Raw genomic sequence first — 27,374 nt, forward strand, 5'->3', positions numbered from 1 at the left:
GCTCCCGTGTAAGCATCCATACGGGTCGCAGATTGCGACAAAACTGCATTAAGAGTTGGGTAACCTACCGACAGCGTCGCCCGCAGCTTAAAGCAAATGGCTCGAGGTATGACTGCCGTTAGTAGGCGTCAACGTACCTCTGCAGCTGGCAGTAAGTTCGATGGCTGAACGGCTCTTTGCTGGCATGTTATGTGCTCAGTATGGAAGAGAATAAAAGTATATCTGGCTGGAAAGAGGCTACAATAAAAACATTTAGAATTTCTGAACAGCGATGCACCGCCCACCGCTCACGGCACATTCTTGAGCAGTGAGTGCTCATTCAGGCATTTTCTCCGTGAATCCAGCTGCGCCTGCAAATGTGCTGAAGCCTACATTCAGGTTTCTACGGGCGGTAGCGGATGGTAACTGACATTTCGCAAAAGGTGGCGCAAAGAGTGCGCAGATTGGAGGATTGTTTTGTTTTTGCAGCAAGTTTCAAGATAAATATGTACTCTTTCCTAGCCAGTGCGTTCGCCCTCGTGGGATTGAGCTTTTCTACATTTGTTAAAATGCCAGCCGTGCCAATGTGGTCGAATAAGGAGGAAGTATTCAAGCACGAGGACCCTAGCAAGGTAGGCATCTCATTCAAAGGTTTGTGCTTTCTAAGTGCACCCCCTTTACAGGCGGTTAGAAGGTGCGATAACTCATTACGTTCCTTGACGCTGCTCTGTATAAGTAGAGCGTACCCTGCACTGTGCGCCCGGAAATTATTCTGCCGCGCAGTTCTACTTTACGGTTCCTACTTTTATTGAGCATGCCACGTACTCGTTCCTCTTCCTTTCATCATCATCATCATCACCGTCATCAGCCTGACTACACCCACTGCAGGGCAAAAGGCCTCTCCCATGTCTCTCCAATTAACACTGTCCTTTGCCAGTTGCGGCGACTGTATCCCCGCAAACTTCTTTATCTCATCCGCCCACCTAACGTTCTGTCGTCCCCTGCTACGTTTGCCTTCTCTTGGAATCTACTCCGTTACCCTTACGGACCAGTGGTTATCTTGCCTTCGCATTACATGCCCTACCCAAGCCCACTTCTTCCTCTTCATTCCGACTAGCATATCATTAACCCGCGTTTGTTCCCTCGCCCACTAAGCCCTCTTCCGATCTCTTAACGTTACACCTATCATTTTTGTTTCCATAGCTCGCTGCGCTGTCCTTAACTTAAGCTGAACCCCCTTTTTTAGGCTGCATGTTTCTGCCCCATAGGTGAGTACCGGTAAGATACAGCTGTTGTATACTTTTCTCTTGAGGGATATTGGCAAACTGCCATTCATGATTTGAGAGAACCTGCCATATGCGCTCCAACCCGTTCTTATTCTTCAAGTTATTTCCCTCTCATGATCCGCATCTGCGGTCACTACCTGCCCTAAGTAGACATATTCGCGTACTACTTCCAGCACCTCGCTACCAACTGCGAACTGCTGTTCCCTTGCTAGGTTGTTGAACATTGCTTTGGTGTTTTGCATGTTAATTTTTAGCCCCACCGTTTTGCTCTGCCTGTCTAAGTCATTGATCATGCTTTGTAGTTGTTGTCCTGAGTGGCTTAGCAAAGCAATGTCATCAGCGAATCGCAAATTACTCAGGTATTCTCCATTAATTCTTATCCCCAACTGTTCCCATTCCAGTCCCCGGAATACCTCCTGTAAGCAGGCGGTGAATAGCTTTGGCGAGATCCTGTAGTCATTCCTGTGGTCATTCCTCTTCCTGTAGTCATTAATTATTGGTGCCTTCTCACTCCTTCAAAATACCTGAAAATTTTTCTGCTTGTATGAGCGAGGTCCAGAGATCTTGCTTGAAATCCTTTAGTATGCTGAAATCTTCGATCCTCTTTCTAAATATTGAAAAGCTGTTGTTGAAAAAAGTTTTAATATCCTTATCTGTGGTATGCCAGATGATATTGGAATGCAAATATATTCAAATATATTTATCTTGCAGACCACCACAAATAGGAAAATAAATTCAATTTTTACTGGGAGAATTTCAAACTGATGACCAATGACTGTTTCTTGGACGCGAAAACATTACTCGTAATGTTTTTCTGGCCAATAATAAGAATTATTATTGTCTCAGAATCTCCAAGAATCATTGTTTGTCCCGGAAATATTGTCTCCGCGCTGTTATTTTCAATAGTTAAACGAAAAGAAGCTTATTTATTCCCGATTGCTTGAATTCTGAGCCTATTCAAATTTCTTGTTTGATGGTATTGGTGACGGCGCTAAAGCGAGATAATCATAGAGAGTATGAATATAGTAAAAACAAATCATTCAACACGGAGGAGCGGGAGGAGCCGACCTATATAATCTATGTGATAACCGTTAGATGTATTGTTATGATAACATAAACCTCCTAAGGAGACCAAAAGTCACCATCAGCCCCTAGATGCAATCCTTAGTTAAGGGCATGAATATGACGCTTGAGAAGATTACTGCACTATGGTAAGTAAATGGGGTATTGAAGTTAGCAGTGTTTTCATGCAGGAGATATGCGAACACCACAAAAAAGTCCGTGCTTCATGACTCCCTGAAAGCAATGGCTTATATCGCAGTGAATGGCTGCGATTTTTTTACTATTGGCGAAAAATGACAGCATTTAGGGTGGAAACGCCATAAGAGAACATTTCTCTGTGGAAATATTGAAGCCTACAGATCGAGGTAGAATGTGAGTACCGATGCCGCTTTTTCAAAATTCTAAATTTCAGATTTCCCTAAACTTGGTGCCGAAATAGAGATATCACTTGCGTAAGTTGAAAGCAGAGCCGAATGTTGCACTAACACGATTAGGCCAAGGACAGAAAGGTTTTCGAGAGTTGAGCTCAGCACTACACCCTCTGGGACTCCGCAGGAACTGTAATGTGACGACGTGTAAGCCAGCGCAGTCTGGAGAAATAACGATCTTTCAGCAAAAAAAATACACCTAAACAACCTAACACGTCGCCAGCAGTCTCAGAAGCTTCCAAGGCACCCTAAATGACCCGTTGTGTTGAGTCGTTGTATACTGCTTTCATACTCAAAAACGAGGGCGTGCTCAAGTGCTTAAAATGTATTGCTGCCGAGTCACGTTAGATCACCCATATGCTCTATAGACGACCTGAAGTGTCGACACCTAGACATAAAATTGCAATAAATGCAGTAAATTATCAAATACCATTCTATTCTATTAAGCAGGATTATTACGAAGACTGCGGAAGCAGCCGGCGAGTGTCATTGGACTTAAAGGTGGAAAAGTGTCAGAATAGCACATAGTTCTTCTGCCAATTTTTTGCAAGGATGAGTAGCCAAAATAACAAAATTCAAAGTTGCCTTCGACACTATTTTCTTCGGGAATAGTGTCGTGTTCGTCGACCAAGCGACGCCAGGCCGCTCCAGCAACCCTTGCCTCCTCCGCGCATACTCGCCGCCCGCTTCCCAGAAACAAGCGCGGGCCGGCGCTCCAACAAAAGCTAGCACCCACAAAAGCTAGCAGGCGTCTCCCCCGACGGCATCTGATCCCCACAGCCCCGTCGACTGACGCATTCCCAATTCCCTTACCGTGACCGTCTGCATTCCTACAGCAGCGAAAGTGCATTCTTGTACAGTCGCCCTCTCTCCCTCTCCCTCTAAAGAAATAAACCCCAGAATCTACCCAGCAACCGCGTTGAGAGGTTCCTCGCACGCGGGGCTCCCACGCCCCGCACCAACACCACCATTAACAAATAGATTTGCTGAGTGGAGTGTTCGACTCTTCGTGTTCATTTTAGCTGTAAAAATGAGCATTCAGAGTACCGCCTGGGCCCTGAAAACCAGGTGGCCATCGTATTTCTCAACATCTGATTCTATACAAACCTATTTGAAACGCCGGTAGAGAAGTACGTCTTGCGACATTTTCGCTGCCGCTAATGTGGACCGCTAAGCGTTCTGACTGTACCTGTTGTAAAGACGAATGTGTTCAAAAAGACAGCGGCATTTAAACCCAAACGAGGATGATATTGATAATGGCAAATCTGCCTCGGAGATAAAGTTCTCCTACACATCTAGAGAAATGGCCGAAATGTACAGCGGTATCTGTATACGACTACTATAGTCTGAAATTCTTGATTTAAAACAAGTATTTCGCAAATGGATTCATTAGCCGCACCGGATGTTCGTCTTCCCAATCATAATGTGCGTTCGAGCTGCAGTTATGGCTTAATGCTATCACATCTACACCTTTTACCCGTAGATTGTAGCTTGCCCTGGCTTCCAGAAGCTTCTGAAGTTAAAGTGAGATTTCCTTCCGCATCATTGCCATTTTTTGTAAAATTTCTGCCCGAGCGTCCCTTCTTCCGCTCGGTTGCATTTTCATCCTTATATTTGGGAGAACGACGTAAATCTTTGTTCTGTGTCCCAAATCAAAGTTACTCTTACGGGTTGGGCGATTGAAGCTGCAGCTGAGTGTGATGTGGCGCTTACCCAACACGCGGATATATGGGCCAGCAGAAGCACCTTTCCTGCACCTTTACCTTTCCTGCCCTCCTCCCTTTTTATCAGTGAAACTTCGCCATATAAAGGCGCTGCCTGGTTTCAATAAAATTAGTTGTGAGTTAGCGCTTTGTGTCTCGTCCTTGTCTTTTCGTGGTTTGCATGCTCTGGCGCTATTTTCTTCAAATCAAGTATGCACCAACTCGCCCAAGAAGAAGTGTTAACAGCAGAAGCAGCTGCAACGTTAGACGTACTGCAGCAGAAGGAGTGGCTTATCCCATCAAGATGTTAAAACTGCATCCTTAAACGAGCAATAGTAACTATATATTCTAACCCAGACATACCGCATTAAAATGTGCGCAACAGAGATGATCGACATACAAAGCTCTCCTGCGAAAGTGAACGCTACAAGATATTCTGCTATAAGCATCCAAAAAAACGCTTGCTGGACGCTATAAGCATGATGTAGAGACATATGGGTTGCGGACCTGGAGAAAACAAATATAGCGCTTGTGGCAGGTAGGTACATGTAATGAATAAATACGCGGACGTCATAGTATTGTCATTCACCACACACCCCTTCCTACCTGTGCACCCGCGTACCATTTCGGCGGCTTTTCCATAGTTGCGTTTTCTAACTTTTGGCAGAGTGCATGGGGTCACATCACGTTTCACGTATTAATATGACATCCTTTTATAACAGAAAATGAAAACTGCTTCTGATACCATGCTCCTATAGCAGTGGGACACACTATTGCAAGATGAATCAGAGCTTATATCCCGCGGGTGCACATACGCACCCTATTCAGCCTTAATGAAGGATCATGACTGGGTATAGCTGCGTCCCGCTGCCGAATTTTGCATAACCTGGAGCATGTTGCAGTTTCGGCGAGTAGCTTTAGAGGCGTCGGAGGCCATATGTAGATATCTATAATGTGTTTTTTCAGGGAGTGCATAAATTTCATTCATGTTCTCACATGAAACTTTCGTCCACAAGAAATACTGATAAAGACAAACTTGAAGACTGTGTCTACAGGTATTGTTCTATTCCAATTGTTGAGGAGATTTCTTTTATTGAAATGAGCCAAATCAGCATTCATAAAGACTTACAAAAGACGAACGTTTGCTACCTGCTGAAAGTGTAGCGCAGAGCACACTGTTAGCTCGTGTGCATTAAATAAAAGCCCTTTTACCGCATTTAATTCACAAAGGAAACATCTACCTGTTAGCTTGGTATTGCAGCAGAATTTTCGCCAATTTAAGTTTTCGAGTTTGGCTTATTTGAAAAAAAAAAACTCCAGGGCTGAGTGTGGGACTACAGAATAAAGAAAGTAATAAATATTGTGTTTCGATTTTTAAGTTTGCTTCAGAGGCAGTTGTTATTTTATTTTTAAATATTTGATAACGTAATTCATGCCGCACGTTTAGAGCTGCCTCATGTGATCATGGTCTAATAGTTTACAATTTTAAAATTTTCGCCAGTGTGATAATTGACGCACATGCGCTTTAAATTTCAGGTTCTTGAAAGCAACGAGACAATGCATTTGTACCAGACTTCATATTACTGGTACCCTTACGATACTAGATGCATGAAATCAACGTTCATTAAAGTTTGTGGTCGATTCTACATACGAACCTTAGAATATTGGGGAATCGACTCAAGCAGGTAAGACGCACACCATATCAGATCACTACTGTTAAGGAGAAGCTATTTTTAAAGCATATTATCCTGGGGATAACATTGCAAATCCAAGCGTCGTTTTGTACCTTATGGCTGGAGAATAAATGTATCGAGCACAGACGCAGCTTATCATGCGTTCATTGCATTCGATATTTCGGGATGCAGACGACAGAGAGGTGCCAAGAACAAAATGCGGCAAATTCGTTTTGTGGAACAGTGCCTGTAGTCCAAGACGCATGTATTTGTTGCTCTACATTTTTCGAACCGAGTTTGAATGCTAAATACAAAGTAAGTGATTAGAGCTGGACTTATAAACTTGAATGCACTTCCTCTAGCGCTCTTCAAGAACAAAGCACATTGAATAGAGAGACGACAGATACGCTGAATGAGTCGTACTGTCCAGCATTCGCTGCGCCTTGCTGTGCTTCGGTTGTGCGTCAAGAGCGCTCAAGGAAGAGCAGTTCGAGATGCAAACAGGGTTTAGCACTGTCACAGTTATGCCTTATATCAGGAGTCGTCACATACTCTTCTGCTTTGTGCAGCCATGAGTAACGCATAAACGCTCACAGTCTGGCTTACGTTTGATAATGTCGCTTCAGTTTTCTGAAGCTTTTCTGAGACATAACGGAAATGATGAAATTACATTCTGAAAAGGTGGTGATTCATAGTTGGTGCAGATACCGGGCGAATTGCGTGCGTGCAAAGTCCTCGAGGTAGAACAGATCTTTTGCAGAGTCAGTATTGATGGAACTAGAACAAAGCTGATAATGCAAACCCCTCTCAGAAGTTCTATCCAGGGCACTGTCCAATGACGCTTCAATAGCTGATCGCTGTAGCTTTTTGCGCCGTCCGATGTACCACGTTTACGTGCAGTATGATATACCACATTAATTGCTTTACAGCTACTCGCGAGAAATGAAGCTACACTGACCAGCAGAAGTCTCGCTATACGGAAAGCAACATAAAGTTCTTCGTTTTGCAATACTGTAGTACTAAAGACGGCGGTCCTATCCAGGCCAACGTCGCCACTTTCGCTGGGTGCAGTGCTTGGATTTCTAGGTCGGGACATGACACCGCGGTGCTTTGTCAAAAGAATGCGGATTATAGCTGCCAACACATGGTACATATTCGGGCGGAAGAAGCACCTCCACCACCGCGCCAAAATTTTTGTTCAGTGCTCAGAGTTGTCCGGATAGAGCGTCAGTAACACAAGGCCTGCCAAACGTAAAATGCCTCTTCAAGAAGTTCAATTTTATGGTGGGCCAGTGCAGCTTTGCTAAAGGTATTTCTAAAAGGTGCAAACGCCTTTGCGCAGGACTTAACACCTGCTGCATGGAAGTCATTCACAGTTTTCATCATGTTGACTCCGCATGAAAAATGATCACAATAGACTATTCCGAAATGATTAATATCGCTTAAGTGCCATGCTTCTCTGCAGCCGGCTACCATGAGATCATAAAATGGCATCCACTGGCTGCGCTTGTAGTGAAGCTTCAGTTGCGTAAGCCACGTTTTTTGGCGTCAGAGCTACAAATGAACGCTTCGACCTCTTCTGTGGGTACCCAACCTTGCTGTTATTGAATCGCTTATAGTCCGTGCAACAAACTGTACTGGCATATTTTGAAGCTAGAGCTACCTTAGCAACAGTCTCACCGTTTTGTTCTGGGCCTTCGGCGCCACTTGTGCGCATGCGTGAGGAGCCCAGTGACGTCACAGCCGCGCAGCTGGTGCACCGCGCACCGCGCCGCTCGCCTCCGATCGAGAAGAGCCGCCGAGAGACGTCAGAGCTGCCGGCGCCGTGCGCTGGTGCCGCTCGCCTCCGACCTAGAGAGAGACTGCGCATGCGCGACACGCTGCTGGCGCGTCGTGCTCTACTGCGCATGCGCGGCAAGGGTAGGATGAGGGTTGCGGTGTATAAAATGATAGTGATGCGGCGGTGAAAAAAAAAACACACTTTCATGGCGGCCGAAGAGCGCGAAGCCGACGCTGTGAGGCGTAGGAGACAGAAGAAACTCGAGTCGTCAGACCCCTAGGTTTTAGTCTGGCAGCTAGCCGTCTAGGCAAGGAAGAACGAGCGGCGCAGGGGCAAGAGAGATGAGGAGACCAGAGCAGACATCGCCGGAGCAGACCGAGCACACCGGAGCAGACATCGCCAAGCACAGATGCCAGGACATGGAGCGGAATCAGCGGCCTGCCCTGGCCCTACTGGAAGACCGGGGCGAGATGGATACGACCGAAGAAGAAGAGGACGTGAAGAGACGGCGCATGACTGACCACGTGATCAGATTGACTGAAAGTTCCAGTTCCACGCCCGCGTTTGAAGCTGATTTTAGGATAAATCCGGTTGGTTTAGCGCGTGGCGTGTGTGACTAGACGTAACCAGGGATACACCGTACCTCACACTACGTATATCCTGACATGGCTTAGCTAAGCCACTGCCAATTTTTTCCTCATAGAAGTCTGTCCAACCTACGATGCAACAAAATAAGGCAAAACCTCGTTTTATCGAAGCGAAAGAAAGCTGAAGTGCATTTGCACTCGTGCTTATATAGATGGACCAATTCGGCCGATTCACCGTCTGTGGGATAAATGAAAATTATCTGCGTCTTTTTCAAGCCCTGCGAGCTTAAGAGCAGCCCGTATCGAAGCATAATGCCTGGCATAATGCTACAGCTGCCAAACAAGAGATGATTTGAAGGGAAATAAGCTCGGGCGGTGAGAGGGTGTCGGAAAAGTAAAACAAAGATAAAACCTGTCAACATTACGTAGTCCTGCGGTATTCTGAACCGCAGAGAGATGCACTTTCCGCCGCTCGACCACGGAGTAATTTTTTGCCTCATTGCTTACTCGTCGAGGGCAGCCGTCAAACATAGAAACCCAGAAGAGCTGGAGATAATATCCATATCCTCAGGGCACGATATGCTGTCAAAGACCTCTTTCTTATAAAACGAAAGCACAATCACTGCACGGTCATGTAATATTGCAAGAAAAGTTTGTGCTTACCGCAAACAAAAAAATGGTCAAGAGTGAAATGCTTCCAACAAATAGCCATAGTCACATTCCCATCTTTCTTTTTCAATCCTCACGATTTCGGTCAATAGCGCTTGCTGGAGCGTGTCCTCTGATATTGTTGGAAAAAATAAAAGTGTCATTCTGCAGATTTTCAGCGAGCATAAACAAAATTAGAAAGCAGCAGAACACTTTCTTCGCTCGCTTATTTGCTTTTCGCCTTTTCCGTGGCGGCATCAGGCGAGTCTAGAAAGTTGTTATTTTACAACGCACGGCTGACGCAAACCAAGCGCTTGCTATTCCGTTGAACTTGAATGGGTGGTTTTTCAAACAGTGCGCTAGGTGGCGAGTTGTGACCTGGAGTTAAGAATTCTGCAGGAGCTTTGTGACAGGCATAATTGTGGTGGTATTCGTTTTTGACAGCGACGAACACCTGGCGTTTTTCCAATCTCATCCCTCATCGCTTTTTACCTACCAGAAAGGGTTCACCTCAAAGTGTGCTGAGAGCGGTGCTATAACAAGACACTTGAAAACCTCCCTACAAGCTTCAATATGTGGTTTCCTGAATTCTGATCAGGCTGCCTTTGCCGGCTGGAATAAGAAAAGGAATACAGGAACCTTAACGTCTGTATTTCGTCCACCCCCAGGTCCTGCACGACGGATTTTATTTCGGAGTAACAGAGGAATTTTTAAATCTATACAGTGGACCATAGCTAATATGGCGATGTTACATTGGAATCCATCTTGCACTAGAGAGTGGTACAGACATGCAGTTGTCGTTTGACGTGCGTTATGTACGGTCATTACGACAGCCAGAATATATGTTTTCAAGGCAGGCTTAATTTTTTTCAACTGCAATTCACATTTGTTGGTCACAGTAGAAAGTGGTCTTCCGGAAGGAGGAACGTGGAGCTTTATATCCACTTCCGATGTCGGCAGAAGTCAATGATCGAAAAACTCACAATGAGAACATAACGCAGTTTCGAGTCCATTCTCGTAACGTGCTTTCTCACCAGGATCCGAGACGATGCTGAAAGCTACCTGTTAACGTTGCTCTAATTTGTTCTCTTGTCCTACGAAGAAGGTACAATCTTGTAGCGCGGAAAGAAACTAGGTCGTATCATGAAGAGCAAACCGTCGTTAGACACCTACTACTGGCTCAATGGTGAGGCCGCAGCGTCCACGTTGCAATGGAGGCCAAACGCTAAAAGGGACCCGAGTGTTTTGCGTTGCCAGTGCACCTTAATCATTCATGGATTATTCTGGAGACCTCCACTAAGGTTTCCTCTTTCTCGCTTTCTTCTTTGACTCCCACCTGCATCCTTCCCTCACGGCGAGCTTCAGGTGTCCACCCGGGAAATGAGACTGCTACTGCGCCTTTCATTTCACGAGAACTATACATGCAGCCGCGGTGGCTCAGTGGTTATGGTGCTCGGCTGTTGATCTGAAAGACGCGGGTTTGATCCCGCCACCGGCGGTTGAATTTGTACGGAGGCGACATTCTAGGGGCCCCTGTACTGGGCGATGTCAGTGCACGTTAGGGAACCCCAGGTGATCGAAATTTCCGGAGCCCTTCACTACGGCTTCTCTCATAGCCTGAGTCGCTTTGGTGTGTTAACCCCTATAAACCAAACCAAACCAATAACTTAAACCGCCTTTCGTTGGAGGCGAAACGCAAAAGGCACCCGTGTTCTGTGCCATGTCAGTGCGTGTTGAAGATCACCAAGTGGTCGAAATTATTCCGGAGCCCTCCACAATAGCACCTCTTTCTTCCTTTACTCCCACCTTCCTCTCCTCACAGCGTTGTTTAGGTGTCCTTAGAGAAGTAGGACATTTACTGCACTATACTATTGCCTCAAAAACTATTATACGTATAATATAGCAATATTGACATTAAGAACCATTTTCTTTCGACAACACAAAAATTAAGACTCCATTTGGTTGTGTATATACGAGAAGATGGTGGAAAAATGCGGCGTCGGCCTTCGCGGAATGCATCAGCACCTAGTTCTTGCATTTACTCATGCAAACACATGCGGTTCGGGAATAGACACGAAATGCAACCAATTCTTTTCCGGCAGGCGCTCACTTCCCCTGACTTGTTATGCCGCTCTAAAAACATGTTGCGCGCTTACGTCACACTTGAGCTCCACCTCATAGTTTTTTCAAGATCACAATGCATCAGCACCTAGTTCTTGCATTTACTCATGCAAACACATGCGGTTCGGGAATAGACACGAAATGCAACCAATTCTTTTCCGGCAGGCGCTCACTACCCCTGACTTGTTATGCCGCTCTAAAAACATGTTGCGCGCTTACGTCACACTTGAGCTCCACCTCATAGTTTTTTCAAGATCACTTTGCTGCCTTTGAACTCTAAGCTGCGCCTACATGACAGCTACCGCTATCATCTCAGGTGAGACGACAATAAAAGCTGCTGGATTCCAGTACCGCACATTCTATTAGCGCTTCCAGTTCACTGACACTTCGAATGCTTATAGCACGACAGTGGAATGACAAACACCTTAAACAAAATTTAAATTGAGAGAGCTGCAAGCCACCTGTGCTTATAAAAAAATTCTTATTGTTGCTGTTTTGTACAGAACGTGGTAGCATGAAAATCACGCCGTTAAGAGTGTTGGCAGTGAGAAAGCGTGCGAAGAGCAGGAGAAGTCTATGCCTGGTGCTGGAATGACGGGAAGTCAACGTGCGCAAAAAGTTCACTAGTGGAGCGATGCGCGTTGTAGTCCACAACTAAGTGTAATTCAGTATAAGCACGGAATGAAATACTTTCTTTACAAACAGATTCAGCAGCGCTTCGTGGATACATGTAGTATCTGGCTTCCGTCGTGAATGTTTTGTTCTCTCGTTCGCATGGCCTCCATACTACCTACTTTAAACAATTATATTGGCCGCATTGAGCTCCGTGCATTTCCACATACTCCATAGTCACAAAAGCTAGTTCCGAAAGAAAGAGGCTTAAACTTTGAAAATCTTGGTCCCCAAAGAAAGCTCTTGATCTTTCGGAACTCTTATATTAGTGATGTCGTGTTAGTAGGAAGCCACTGTACGTAAAAATATGCTTTTGAGGATATAACGCTAATGTTATTCTCAGTTATTAATGGTACAAATTTCGAAATGTCATACTTACTTTGCTTTCCACTGGGGATTACATTATTATCAACATATTATAGCGTTCAAAAACCAATACTCTGGAGAAACTATCATTCTCTGACAGGGATACTGCTGAAACCGGACGGGGTGAAGAAAAGAACAACGCAGTATTAACTTGAACCCGAACAGCGTCTCTGGGAACTGCGATATAAAAGCTAGAGGAATGTGCAAAATAAACGCTCACAAATGAGCAGGCGTATGTGCAGTCTTTATCACTTCGGTTAGAGCTCTTGTTTTTCCAACAATACAAGTACTGTGTCGTTTTCTTTTGTTTTTTTCTTTTTTTCTGGGGGGGGGGGTGGAGGCGTGGGTGTCTTTTGAAGGTTTCAGTTGTATAGGCATGATACTGGCTCCCGTTGGCGCTTTCTTTAAACATCCTATATGTACAGAAATTTCTTGTGCCCCACTGTTCGTAACATAGACTGTAGACTGGCCTCGTGCCTTCCAATGGTTCTAAAAGCACAGCGCAGTGTGATGATATTTCGTCTGCCGTGGACAATGTATTCACTGAATACATTGAAAAAAACTCATGCTTTCTTCTTAGTTTTATGATTGCTGAGTTAATAAACTTGAAGCATGGCATGCAATACATACATCACAGTACACTAAAGAGGGACTTCTTATCGCGCAGTTTTCATTTCTAATTAGTAAGAGATTAGGGGACTGAAAGTAACATTTTCGACTTACAGCCTGACATGATTTGGGCCAATTTCATTTCATTTCACTTGTATTCAATTTACCACTTATTAAAGCTTGATATTTTGCTTCGCCCTGCTTGTGTCAGCATAGTGTAACAAAACGGAGTGTTCCTTCTTGGAAAGCATTTCAAGTGATTTTTCTGGAGTGTATTTTGCTTTTTGGTAAAGATTTATTTTCTGTGTGTTATGTACACTTCTGTGTATCTTACGTGCAATTCTTTTTTTTTTCAGAGAAGTGCACACATTCCGCCAATTGTAAGTCAATTCGAATTTGTATGTTTAAGTCGAACTAAAATGCTCCTCTGAGGTCTTGGCATGTGTGACAAAAATCAGACGTATTATTGATGGTCAGCAGGCAATCTGGTTCTATTTCTAAACCATTCCACATTCGAAATGCTAGCCTTTACATTGTAACGTGGGATTGTCATAAAATATATGATTTCCATAATAATTCCTAAGCTTTGTATTTCTTCTACCAATATTATCGAATACACCTTCGTCAAAAATATTTTTTCAACTACACCTTTTTATAAAGCCGAAATTTCTATCACCCATATAACTCATGCGCCGGGAATTGGAAGCAGAGTTGCACTCGTTTATCGAAACTTGTACTGCGATCGATTCGATTGCGGTTCAGGCGGTGGAGCTGCCGTCGGCGGCCGAGAGTATCCTCGGAGTGCTGTTACCAAACGCTCGAGCTTTAGCGCGCAGTGAACCGCACGCTCGAATCAATTGTTTGTATTTTCTACCTCTGATTAAGCCGCAATGAGATCAAGGCATGCGATATATTAAAAAAAAGTTACAGTTATCCAAACAACTGCTCCGACCCATCTTGCACTGCTTTACGGGAACTTTTTGTACTGCGACAGCTTTGATTGCGGTGCACACGGCGGAAATGGCGTGCATGGTGAGCTCGCGGTGCAGCAGTGAATATCCTCAGCGCGTATTTTTATACCGGCGTCTTTTGTCGAATCTTATTGAAAATTTAACTGTGCCAAGAGGAAGTGCTGCGACATACGACTTGACGTGCGGCCTGGACTTTATGTGGACGGGTGGCGCGTAATGCTGCCATAATATTGCCACCTAGCATTGCCAGGTGGCGCATAGCTGCTGACGACGAAGAAGTAGGGCTCGCGCCGTGTGGAGTCTGTCGCTGTGGCCTTGTCTGTCTTCGCACTTGTTATTAAAGCCCTCGTCGTCAACAAGTACGTTACAGTCTGGTGGAGGTGCTGGGTAACCCGTGAGCCCATGCAAGAGAGCCCTCCAGGAAGCCGTCGCGCCAGCCCTGTACCACTTGACACCCCGGTACATCGCTTCAGTCGGAGGACCCAGGGACTGCCTTCGGAGGTAGGACTAGTCGAGAGCGGCGCCATGGAGACAGCCACTCCTCCTCCTCTGCAAACTGCCGCTGCCGCGCCATCCCACTACACCTTGCAGACTCGGCGGATTCCCAAGACGTTCCGTAGGGAAGTTTTTGAGGATGTGGAGGACTGGCTCCTTTATTTTGAGCGCGTAGCGACGTTTAACCAATGGGACGACGCAGCCAAACTCCGGAACGTTTACTTCAGCCTCGAGGATGGCGCTCGCACCTGGTTTGAAAACCGAGAGGACGTTTTAATCACGTGGCATGAGTTCCGTCGTCGGGTGCTGGAGGCCTACACAAGCGTGGATCGTCGTGAACGAGCTGAGCGTGCACTACAATCTCGCATCCAGCTGCCGAACAAAAGTGTCCAGATGTACGTCGAGGACATGACGCGCCTCTTCAGAAGAGCTGACCCGGCCATGCCGGAAGAAAATAAACTCCGTCATTTGATACGTAGCGTCAAAGAGCAGTTTTTCGCAGGCCTCGTGCGCAGCCCACCACCGACCGTTGCTGCATTCCTTACAGAGGCCACAGCGATGGAAAAGGTGCTGCAACAACGTTCTGCTACCTACAACCGGCCCGTGCATGCTGCTGCTGTCACCGCATCGTTTGCTACCTCCGGGAGCCACCCTGACGATCTGCGTGAACTGATTCGCACCATCGTGCGTGAAGAGGTCCTGAAATTTTGCAGCCCTTCGCAGCCAGCGCTAGGTTCGATTTCTGCTCTTGTTCGCGAGGAGGTGCAACAGGCGTTCAGGGCTCCTGCTGTCGAAACACCTCCTCTACCAGGAGACTGCCACCGCCCCACCTATGCTGAAATTGTGAGGCGCCCGGCTGCGGTTTCGCCGCCACCATTTGCGGTAACGCCTCCTGAGCCGCGGTCCTCAGTTCCACCAGTGCAGTATTTCGACGATCGCCGAGCGCCCTTGCGGAAGGCTGATGCCTGGCGCACACCTGATAACCGGCCACTCTGCTTTCACTGCGGAGAACCAAGACATCTCTACAGTAACTGCTCTTATCGGCGCCTCGGCCTGCAAGGCTTTCGAGCCGACTCGCCCAGACCCCGGTTTGGCCATCGGCCCCCTGCCATTGAAGACTTCCTAGCGGAACAGCGAATTTCAGCCCGCACGCCGCATCAGCCACGCTCATCGTCTCCGAGGCGCTCTTCCCCGAACCCCCACAGCCCCTCGCGAGCAGCACAGGGTCGCTCGCCGAGCCCTCGCCGGGAAAACTGAGACCAGCGACCTTCGGGGTGAGGTCGCTGGGAGTCGCTGCGCTGAAGACCTCCCGTCGCCGCCGCTACGTTCCGACCGTGAACAGATGGCACCGTCATCCGACCTAGACAGCCCCGTTTCTTTGGACATACCTGTTCTTCTCGACGGTCACAGAGTCACTGCATTAGTGGACACCGGGGCCGACTATTCAATTATGAGTGATAAATTGGCGACTCTTCTGAAAAAATGCTTACTCCATGTTCTGTGGTGCATCTTCGTACAGCCGGTGGTCATCTCGTTACCCCAAAGGGCATTTGCACAGCTCGCGTTCAGATTCACGGATCTACGTTCGTCATCAGTTGTGTAGTTCTGTGCAATTGCTCTCGTGATCTCATTATCGGCATTGACTTTCTGCGGGAGTATGGTGCTGTTATCGACCTCCGGCAACGAATAATCATCTTTTCGACCAGTCAAGCCACCCACCTCGCCGACGCTTGCCACCGCAGTGCCGCCCTTCGTGTTTCTGCTGACAGTGTCACGTTGCCGCCACGGAGCAGTGTTTTGGTTGAAGTCACCTGCAACGACTTGCATGACGCAGAAGCAGTCGCCGAGGCTAACTGTTCACTCCTGCTTACTCAAGGCATCTGTGCCGCTCGCAGTCTACTGACGCTTCGTGGTGGCCGGTCTGCGGTCCTGGTCACTAATTTTTGTAATGAATACCGACACCTTTTTCAAGGAAGCGCTATTGCTGCTGCTGAACCTGTTATCGATACTCCTGTTTGTTTTGCGTCCGCGGCAGCCGGCACTGACGAGCCCTCCCTTGAAAACGTCGACATAAACTGCCACCTGCCTCGGTAACAACGACTGGCTTTGGAGCACCTGCTGAAGGAATACAAGCCCTGCTTCGCTTCTTCCTCGAAGGTTCGTCAAACACCCATCACGCACCACCGCATCATCACCTATGACGACGCTCGCCCTATACGACAGCAGCCTTACCGTGTTTCTGCTAAAGAACGGGCAGTTATTCAAACCCAGGTTCAGGAAATGCTTGATGATGGCGTTGTTCAACCTTCCCAAAGCCCGTGGTCTTCGCCTGTCGTCCTCGTTAGGAAGAAGGACGGCACTCTCCGGTTTTGTGTCGACTATCGCAAACTGAACAGTGTGACCAAAAAGGACGTCTACCCGTTGCCGCGCATTGACGATTCGCTGGATAGATTACGGCGCGCTAAGTACTTCTCATCTATTGACTTGAAGAGCGGCTAATGGCAAATTGAAGTAGATGAACGGGACCGCGAAAAAACCGCTTTTGTGACTCCAGATGGCTTCTATGAATTCAAAGTGCTTCCTTTCGGTTTGTGCTCCGCCCCGGCTACGTTTCAAAGGATGATGGATACCGTCCTCACAGGCCTCAAGTGGCAAAGCTTTCTTATCTACTTGGACGACGTGGTCGTTTTTTCGGAAACGTTTGATCAACATCTCCAGCGCCTGCGGGCTGTCCTCGACGCTCTCCGCTCGGCTGACCTTACCCTGAAGCCCCAGAAGTGTCATTTCGGTTACGAAGAGCTCAAATTTCTGGGCCACGTTGTGAGCGCTGAGGGAGTGCGGCCGGACCCCGAAAAGACTGCCGCCGTCGCGCGGTTTCCCGTTTCAACCGACAAGAAAGCTGTCCAGCGCTTCCTGGGTCTCTGTGCGTACTATCGGCGCTTTATTGCGGACTTTTCCACGATTGCCGAGCCGTTGACGCGTCTCACCAGGAATACCACCTCCTTTGTCTGGACCTCTGAGCAACAGACCGCTTTCTCTATGCTCCGCCAGCGGCTTCAAACACCTCCCGTTGTTGCGCACTTCGACGAAGATGCCGATACCGAGGTCCACACCGACGCCAGTAACATCGGTCTTGGCGCTGTCCTTGTTCAATACCAAGAGGGCCTTGAGAGGGTTATCGCCTATGCTAGCCGTACTCTCTCCCGCGCCGAGAGCAATTACTCCACGTCTGAAAAGGAATGTCTTGCGGTCGTGTGGGCCACCATGAAGTTTCGCCCTTATCTATACAGCCGCCCATTCAAAGTCGTAACCGATCACCACTGCCTATGCTGGCTGGCAAATTTGCGAGACCCATCTGGACGCCTGGCACGCTGGAGCTTACGGCTCCAGGAATTTGACATCACTATTGTGTACAAGTCCGGCCGCAGACACGAAGACGCCGACACACTGTCGCGTGCACCAGTTGATACTGGCGACGCAGCGCCCGATGACGACAGTGGCTTCCTTGGTACGCTCACCGCCTCCGACCTACTGACCCGGCAGAGGGCGGACTCGGAACTTCGCCCTCTCATTGACGCCCTTGAAGGTAGCGATACGGCTATACCTCGCCACTTCTCTCGACGTCTTGGCTCCTTCTGTTTGCGGCAAGGCCTCTTGTACAAGAAGAACTCGAGAGGCAACGATAGACCTTAGCTTCTGGTCATTCCAGCTGATCTCCGAGCTGACGTTCTTTTCGCCTGCCACGATGAGCCCACATCTGGCCACTTGGGCTTTTCACGTACGCTCGCCAGAGTGCGGAACATGTACTACTGGCCTGGACTTCCTGCTGATGTCAAACGCTACGTTAAAAGCTGCCGAGAATGCCAGCGCCGGAAAACGCCACCACTTAAGCCGGCGGGTTTTCTCAAGCCAGTTACAGCCCCTCGCGCTCCGTTCGACCAGATCGGCATGGACCTCCTCGGCCCTTTCCCTTTGTCGCAGGCCGGCAATAAGTGGATCATAGTTGCTACCGACTATTTGACTCGCTACGCCGAGACCAAGGCGATCCCTCGTGGCACAGCTTCCGAAGTCGCGGAGTTTTTCATGCACAACATCGTCTTGCGACACGGCGACCCATCGCACGTCATTACAGACAGAGGGACGGCGTTTACAGCGCAGCTAATCGACCACATCTTTCGGCTGAGCTGCACAACGCACCGCAAGAGCACGGCCTACCATCCGCAGAGCAATGGCTTGACCGAACGATTGAACAGGACCCTTTCGGACATGTTGTCCATGTACGTAGATGTCCAGAACAAAACTTGGGATGAGGTCCTGCCGTATGTCACCTTCGCCTATAACACTGCCCTGCAGGAAACTACGCGCTTTACACCGTTCCGCCCTGTGTACGGACGTGAAGTTCAGAGCATGCTTGATGCCATGCTCCCGTGCCCAGAGGATGACCAACTCGACCCAGGCGCTCAACAATTTACCCAACGTGCTGAAGAAGCCCGTCAGCTGGGCCGCGTGCACATCGGGCAACAGCAGAGCACCGATGCGCGCCGTTACAACCTTCGCCACCGACAGGTTGACTACAAACCCGGTGACCAAGTCTCGGTATGGACTCCTGTCCGTCGCCAAGGCTTGTGCGAGAAACTGCTCTGCCGCTATTTTGGCCCTTACAGAGTGATCCGGCGTGTGAGTGACGTAAACTATGAAGTCGTTCCGGACGGTGTTGCGCAACCCCGACGCCGACAGCCCAGCTCTGACATTGTGCACGTTGTACGGCTTAAACCGTACTATACTCGGTGACGCAGACATGTTTATGTTTTGGAACGCTTCAGTTGCGGAACTTTGCTCATGTTTTGTTTATTTTTTCTTACTTCGACAGCGCTCTTTTTTTTCCATAAGGGGGGAATAATGCCACCTAGCATTGCCAGGTGGCGCATAGCTGCTGACGACGAAGAAGTAGGGCTCGCGCCGTGTGGAGTCTGTCGCCGTGGCCTTGTCTGTCTTCGCACTTGTTATTAAAGCCCCCGTCGTCAACAAGTACGTTACAATATATTCTGCTCTCAAAGGCGCGTTTTCTTGCGCAATCGGCTGTGTGTAGGCGCTCACTCTCCTCAGTTCTAATTTTTTTTAGTGCAGGAAAGCTTAGCGATTATTTCGGAGTTCCTATATACCTCGGACACCTCGCAGCTAACGTTAGAAGGACCTGACTGACGGTAGTCCCTTACTGTTTGTTTGTAAAATGATGAATACGATGTGCCAGTTGCATACTGTAATACGACTGTGACCATAATAATTTTGGTTGCATGGTTAATTGTTTCTATTGAGTAATTGCAATAAAAAAATCTTTTACCCCATGCTTCGCGCGCAGCTACAGCCCTGTACAACTCACTAGACAGTTGTTTGCTTAAGTGATTGTCATCTTGGGTCAACATGTGCAATAATGGCTTACAAGAAGACCGCGCTGGCAACGCGCGTGCATCGCACTGACAAATAAGAGAGTAGGCATGCCGCGCGTGGTCGGCACAGCAACGCAGCTGCTCGCCTTACGCGGCGATGCCATCCTTTAGGACACTTAAAATCCGCGAAACGGGGAACGTGGCCAAGTTAGCGAAGAAAAGGGGAAGATAGGACAACGCACGCGCTCTCGGCGCCAACCATTGCGCCGAGTGCAAAAACAAAGCAATGGCGCCGGCGCGTTTTCCATCTGCGAGCGGCGCACCACTAAGATGTTAATAATTCACTGCTACAGCAAGCCTCCCTACTTCATTGCATGGGCCTCTTGGACTGGAGGGCGACTCCGTCTTTTCGCCTGCCTGCGTCCCCTCGACAAGCAAGCGTCCTAGGTCCTCGGCGCGCCCAGTGGCGGTGTCTCAGAATTTGCTGAGGACGAAGTGACGGGCTAGTTGGTTACACATCTCAAAATTCCCGAGCGCACGAGAACGAAACGAAGACTGACAGAAAGGACACACACCACAAAGCGCCGTCGCTTTGTGGTGTGTGTCATTTCTGTCAGTATTCGTTTCATTCTCGTGCACTCGGAAATTTTGAGAGGTGTCTCAGAGTGCGTGGTCACGAGTTCTCTTGCTTTCGCTGCGTCGTTGTGCCGGCTCGGCCAATCGGTAGGCTCCACATGCGCGCGCTTTTGTGTTGTAAGCGTTGTTTTGCTGGTGCTCTTGCAGTGTTTTCTGTGTTTTAACGCAGTAGTGTCAAGGGCCCCGTGTTGGAGAAAAGCCGGTGTCGGCGTCGGTGGCATTGGCGATGGGAGAAAAATTTCAGAAGCATTACGAAATAAAACCGAATAGGTAATCGGTCGAGTTGGGGAATCGAGCCAGCGCCTCCACAGTGCGAGACGAGCATGTTAACTACTTTTACACGCAGGCTCGATGGTTTGGAATGAACGAAGCGCTTCTAGAGAATACGGTGTTGTCTTAGAAGAGTGCTTTAGAGACGTGTACTGTGGTGTATATCAGTAATTATGAGCATGAAAATCACAGAAGTCGCAGTTACGCGAGTAGCAAAGAACCTGTGCGCTACATTTCCTTTTCTCTTGGCGCGCATGTAGCGCCATCATGTGGCACCCACTAAAACCACTCCCTCCTCCTCCTCCTCGTAATGCATACCACTGCCCAAACAGATAACGCGCGACAGCAGTGCTTCCCGCTCGTCTCATTCGGGCTTAGTGGGGCCGTGCGATGACGCAGGAATCACGCGGTGAGCGGTGAACAATGAAGCGCATATCAAGGGCGCATTCACCACGAAGCTTGCGGCTTGCTGCCCGTTCGTTCGGTGCGGAAGCCTATGCTGGCGCTCGTGGCATCATGTTTGTCTTGAACGATGTGCCTACGAACTACAACTGCAACTTGCGTTTAGGTGAGAAATGAGAAAGGAAAGGAAAGATAAGAAGGAAAAGGAGCAGGAGTCGCTATCGCGTCTACTTTTAAGGCAAAGCCTAAGCGTCCTCCTAATTTTTCTTTCTTTTATGGTTGACACTAGATGACAAGATTTGATTGTTATAACCGATAACGTGCAATGAGAGCTTTGTTATAAGCGGTTTATTTTACAATAAAACACATCGTAAAGCTGATGGTCCCGCGACTGACCATTGTTATATTTGATATAGTGTTATAACCGGTATTGTTATAAGTGAGTTTGACTGTAATCCGTCCAAGTGAGGACAAGTGATTCTTTGCATCCGTAGGTGAAAAATAAAAGAATGTGAGAAAAATACGAAGTAGAGCAGCAAAGCCACATGCCGGATGGATGGTATGGGATGTGGTTATTAGAAGTGCGCTACCTTCCGCTTATTTATTTCCTTCTATAGCTCTGCCAGTTCTGTTCTCTCGGTGGGTTAGACGCCTTCATGCTTTTGCGTTTCTTAATCTGGTCTCTTTGCAGCCTTTAACACAGAATAATGCCGCGTATCATTGTAGTGTCGCCAACGCAGCAGGAAAAGGGTGTTATTATTTTTGTTCGTGACGCGAGAAGCAACCGGACTAATCTCGATTGATAACAGCCATGAAGAGCTGCATCTACGTTTTTCCAGATTACTGTAGTTGATCTTGAATTGTTATCTCGAAGTTTCTTTGCCGGCTTCAAACTGAGCGATTCAGCGAGCGGCATGCATTCGTAGTTCGACGACTGACGAGCACGTTTGTTGCTTACGCCGCCGCCGAATGATTTAGTTCTTATGCGGGTGAGAGTCAGCCCAAATAAAGAGCTTCGTTTGCAAGTCTTGTTGCTGTCTTCCTGACTGCTGGACTGTCGTCGCTACTACAATACAATATTTCACATTTCTTGACCCGAAAAGTATTTGGTAGCTTTTGAAAATTCTATGTACGGGAATTAGGAGGTGAATGAAAAAGAAATACGGTGCTCTCAACCTGCGTCCTCTGGCATATGATATGGAGCTGAGCCGATTTTGCTTTAAGTGCAATGAGATCAGCCACAGCACTGGAAAAGTGTTGCCAGCTTCAAACAGTGATAACCTGCAGGTGCCATTGTACGGTAGTAAACAGAGCTACAAGACTGGCCAGAGTGAATAAAACGAGGCGCTTGATGTCACTGGACTCTCTCATTTGTGCCTAGAGGAAATTGATACCATTAAGAAGAAAAAACACAATTACAGAGAAATGAAAACAAAAAGAGCACGCGAAGTCAAAAGAAATATGAAAACTCCACAAGGGGCTGAAAGGAATAGGTTACTCTGTGTTACAAGTTAATCTATCTGTATATTTGATATAAAACGCAGTGGCTTAATTTACATAACGTTCGCGTCCGTTACAAACGGCAAATGCCGCGGCTATGTTATGCGGATCCGCTTTGCTGCGTGACGCGCGTACGTTAGTACTTTTCTGCATAGAAATGCAGGCCCGTGAAGAATATTACCGTGTGATTTGTGCTCAGCATTAGTCTCACGCAATGCGCGTGCCTTCTGCGTTCATCAACACAGCCACAAGCTTCCAACTTCGGTGTTTGGTACGCGGAGTCGACACGACAATGCTGGCATCCTACGTCCGCTTGTTTTTTAACTCTCTTGTTAGCTTAGACTCCTTCCTCCGCTTAGAACATTATCGTGTATGGATAAAGACATCATCTCTTGGGACACTTTTTAAAAGGACAACGCAGGGTTTCATACTCAGACGTAAACTGCGGTGAGGCGAAAGCTTTTTGCGCGGTGTTGCTGCTTGTGTCAATGATGTGTGTTTAAGATGTTAATTAAGTATACAATTATTTGTAAATCTTAAATGCTGCAGACACTGCAGGGCGTTTGGGATGCATCCGTATGGTTCGACGCCTTTTGCAAACACTGCATATGCGTCGGCAGGACGTAGCGTAGCCATTAGCACTCTCGGGTGCGGAACGGAACGATGGTGGTTCGCATCCCATCGTGTACAAAGATTATTTTTGTCTTCAGACTAGAAAAAGCGTGACACCTCTGCTGACAACCTTCTGTCGACAACGATGAGGCATTACAGCCTTTCGCCTCAATAGTGGCAATTGTCGTTATACTCGGTACTCGCCATATCGAGTTGTACGCATTCGATTTGTTTACGAGCAACTTGCTGACAGCGCCTTGTTCTCAGTTTATTTTCGTCGTACAAACTTCTAACTTGCGGTGTACCCCCCGTCTACTAAAAAGGGTACTAGAGTCTTACATGCATTGGAGTAATGTTTTTCCAGCGTCCAAAAGCTGAAATATGGAGTTTGATTTTCTCCTAGTTTTAGAAAAGTCATTTAGAAAGTAATATTTATAATTTCATTTGTAATATTATTATTTTTTTAAATGCGCCTTCCTATTTTCAAAAAATTTTCTATCATTTGGGCGCTATTTCAGCGCCATGACTGTCAGGCTGTCCGTGCAGAAGCCTACGGGACTTCAGCCATTTATTCATGCTGAGAGGATGGACACCTCAGGTCAGTATTTACGTTCCCAAACGGGAGACACATTTTGTCGCAAACTATTGTTATTAGAAGAGCAGAAGATCAAAAACGAGGAACAAATACTGCGGCGGCGCCACTGACATGAATGTTCTTACCCATCGGAGAAAAATATCTGAACTGTAGGATCGACTTAAGCAATATATAGACCCCTTTCCACGCACAGTGAACAGCTTAGAAAGGTAAAGATTCAGAACTTCTCCAAACGCTTACGGTCACCACGAAAACTGTGGTGCAGTTGCGTATGTTGCTTCGCTATTTTCACTGGAGCCGAGGGGCATTGCTTTTCTTTAATTCTATCGGGGAGGTGGTCTGGCTTGTGCGGTACTTAGAGAAGTTCTTCGCGGGTAAACGAGTAATGTACCCAGCAGGAAAATAAATGTAGTAAGCTAACGCACTTAGTTCGAGATTATGTTATCACAAAGCGGACTTAAAAGTGCCTCGAACTAGGCATACATTGAATACAAGGGATCCAGAGGACATAGAAAGCCTGATGCCCGGCGTCGCGCAGTTGACCACATTACAGACGTATCAACACGTGATACGGTTTTTCGTGCTTATCTGACAAGCTTAGCTCTGATCGTCCCTGGTGGACTTGTTTTGTAATCGGAGGCAGAGCTGTAACTACCTCGGCATGAAATGCCAGCGGCGCAACACAGCAAGAGTAAAGACACAGGACACAGTGGGTGACGAAAGCAGGAGTCTACGGACCGCCAAATGAGAAGTTAAGGGTTACCCACCGGGCCACAGCATCAGGTGCTCCTGACCGTACTGACTAATTGGATACAGAAGTTCGGCCTTAAGACGGCAGTGGCCTTGTATTTGCGCGAGGGGCATGGACACCATCGAGAAGTCACCCGGCAGGGTCAAATAAATATCATGTCCTGCTGTGGCTTCAGGTTGGCAATGAAAAAACGCGTGTGGAGAAGAACGATCTGCCGAACAACACTACCGGCCATCATTACAAAAGAGAAATGTGCAGTCTGCACCCTAGAGTTTGAGCCCACTGCTGGCGAATAGCATGCATTGAGGACTGACGGTCACACAGGTGAAAACTACGATTAGCAACAGTGAAGCCAGTCCATAATGACAGAGGAAGGCAAAAATGAGCAAAAATTATTTTCCCCCTGGAACTTTATTCATTGATTGACATGTTTTTGTGCCTATAGTAGTGTGACAGAAGCCAACAGAAACCAAGGGACACAGGGGATTTTTAATTTGTTTTTTTTTGTGTTGATCGATTTATAATATTACTGATCAATTTAGAAAATTACTGAATATGTTGACGCTTAAAGCTAATTGGTTAGAAAAGCAGAAGAAAAAACAACCGCATGCCGCCGGTGGGATCCGAACCCAGGACTTCCGAATTACGCGCCCGGTGCTCTAACTCTGAGCTACGGCGACGGCTGTCAAATCTGCTTTTTCGGGGGTATTTATGTTTACAAATAACCTAAACTTGAGAGTGTTCATCAGCGCCACCCACGTTTATAAGCGGTATCTGGAGGACTGGAGCGGCATAAGCGGCATCAGAAGCGGCATCTGGAGGACCGACATATGGAGGACTGTGGACCGGCCACCACTGTGTTTTCACTGCGGGGAGCCTGATCACATGTATCGGTCCTGTCCATACCGCGAACTCGGCCTAAGGGGTTTTCACCGGGCCGATCCGTGCCCTCGCTACGGTGAACAGCTTCGCGACATACAAGACTACATTCGACGTTCTCCATCACCGGTTATAGCTCCTCCTCGCACCTCCCGGTCGCCGCCACCTCGCCGCCCACCATCCCTTTCTCGCGGGTCTCGCCGTGAGAGCCTTTCGCCACTTCGGGAAAACTGAGTACGGCGACGCCTGGAGGTGGCGTTGCCGGAGTTGCTCGAAGCAAAGAACCTCCGCCAACGTTGGAATGACCCAGCTCGACCGATGGCATCCTGGAAGCGCAAACCGTTTTGTAACCTCTAGCAATGTGAACATTCTGATCGACGGGCGCGACGTAACGGCGCTTGTGGACACCGGCGCCGATTACTCGGCCTTCAGCGGCAGTTTCTTTCGGCGTCTTCGCAAGGTTACCACCCAGTGGGACGGACCGCCCATACGTACCCCGGGCGGACACATCGTAAACCCTGTTGGCAAGTGCTCTGCCCGCGTTGAGATCCACGGTGAGACGTGCCCCGCCACATTCGTGATACTGGAGAACTGCTCTAAAGATGTTATTCTGGGCATGGACTTTCTCCGTGAATATGGTGCCGTAATCGACATGGGGCAGACCAGGTTGACCCTGCGCGCACGCTCTTCATCGCCAGTAGCGCCCCGGGCCACAGGTTTGCGATGAAAGTTGATGCCGACCAAGTCCACTTGCCGCCGTTGTCGACAGTTTTCCTGCCGGTCCGAGCCGATACAACATCAAGTGGAGAAGGCGTTCTGGAAGGCAGTGTCCAGATGTTACTTACGCGTGGCATTGGTGTTGCGCGAGGGGTCGGAAATGTTCAACGAGGGCGTGCCAACATCTTCGTGACCAACTTCAGGAATGAGCCGCAGCACTTGACGAAAGGGTCAGTAATAGCCCAAATGGAAGAACTTAGCGACGTTCGTGAAGCAGTTGCTCTGCCTAAGGAGGCGGCCCCTCCCGGGTCACGAGACCCTACAACGTTGCCCCTGGATATCGATCCCGAACTTGAGCCTTCCCAAACACGCGAACTGCTCTGTCTTTTACATAGGTACAACGACTGTTTCGCAACGGCATCCCGAGTTCGCCAAACGCCCGTCGCCAAGCATCGAATTATTGTCGACACAGCAACGCATCCGATTCGCCAACCGCCGTACCGCGTTTCCTTGAAGGAAAGGAAAACCATCCAGGAGCAAGTGCGCGAAATGATACGCGACGACCTCATCCAACCATCCAATAGTCCGTGGTCCGCACCTGTAGTACTGGTCAAGAAAAAAAACGGGACCTTCGATTTTGCATTGGCTACCGGCGACTCAATAAGGTGACCAAGAAGGACGTGTATCCACTCCCACGCATTGACGACACCCTCGACCGTCTTCGTCATGCCCGCTATTTTTTCGCCCATCGACTTGAAGAGTGGATGCTGGCAGATTAAAGTAGAAGAGCGCGACCGCGAGAAGACTGCATTTATAACCCCGGATGGCCTGTACGAGTTTAAGGCGATGCCATTTGGCCTGTGTACAGCACCCGTGACACTTCAACGAGTCATGGATACTGTGCTAGCTGGTCTGAAGGGGCAGACATGTCTCGTGTATCTGGATGACGTTGTCATCTTCTCAAGCACTTTCACAGACCATCTGGTGCGTCTTGAAGCAGTTCTTCAAGCTCTTCTCAACGCTGGACTCACGCTCAAGCCTTCGAAGTGCCGGTTCGCATAAAGTGAACTGAAGTTCCATGGTCATATCGTCAGCCAAGTGGGTGTGAAGCCAGATCCCGAGAAAACGGCTGCCGTCGCATCCTTCCCTCCACCATCGGACAAGAAGACCGTCCGAAGCTTTCTCGGTCTCTGCGCATACTTCAGACGTTTGGTTCGGAACTTTGCCCAGATCACGGCGCCACTT

At 48.1% G+C, this 27,374-nt stretch overlaps 1 protein-coding gene across 1 annotated transcript in view; it reads left to right on the forward strand.

Moving 5' to 3' along the window:
- Positions 1-548: 548 nt before the first annotated feature.
- The window catches only part of LOC149333891 (uncharacterized), a 42,414-nt gene continuing 15,588 nt past the window's right edge, over positions 549-27,374 (forward strand). Inside the window, exons 1-3 of the mRNA XM_089557815.1 lie at positions 549-611; positions 5,995-6,143; positions 23,706-23,785. Coding sequence (XP_089413941.1) covers positions 549-611; positions 5,995-6,143; positions 23,706-23,785 — 292 coding nt within the window. The remainder of the gene's footprint in view (positions 612-5,994; positions 6,144-23,705; positions 23,786-27,374) is intronic.

The sequence above is a fragment of the Amblyomma mixtum genome, chromosome 8 (assembly GCF_055824585.1).
Source record: "Amblyomma mixtum isolate Tamu chromosome 8, ASM5582458v1, whole genome shotgun sequence".
NCBI classification, from domain to species: Eukaryota; Metazoa; Arthropoda; class Arachnida; order Ixodida; family Ixodidae; genus Amblyomma; species Amblyomma mixtum.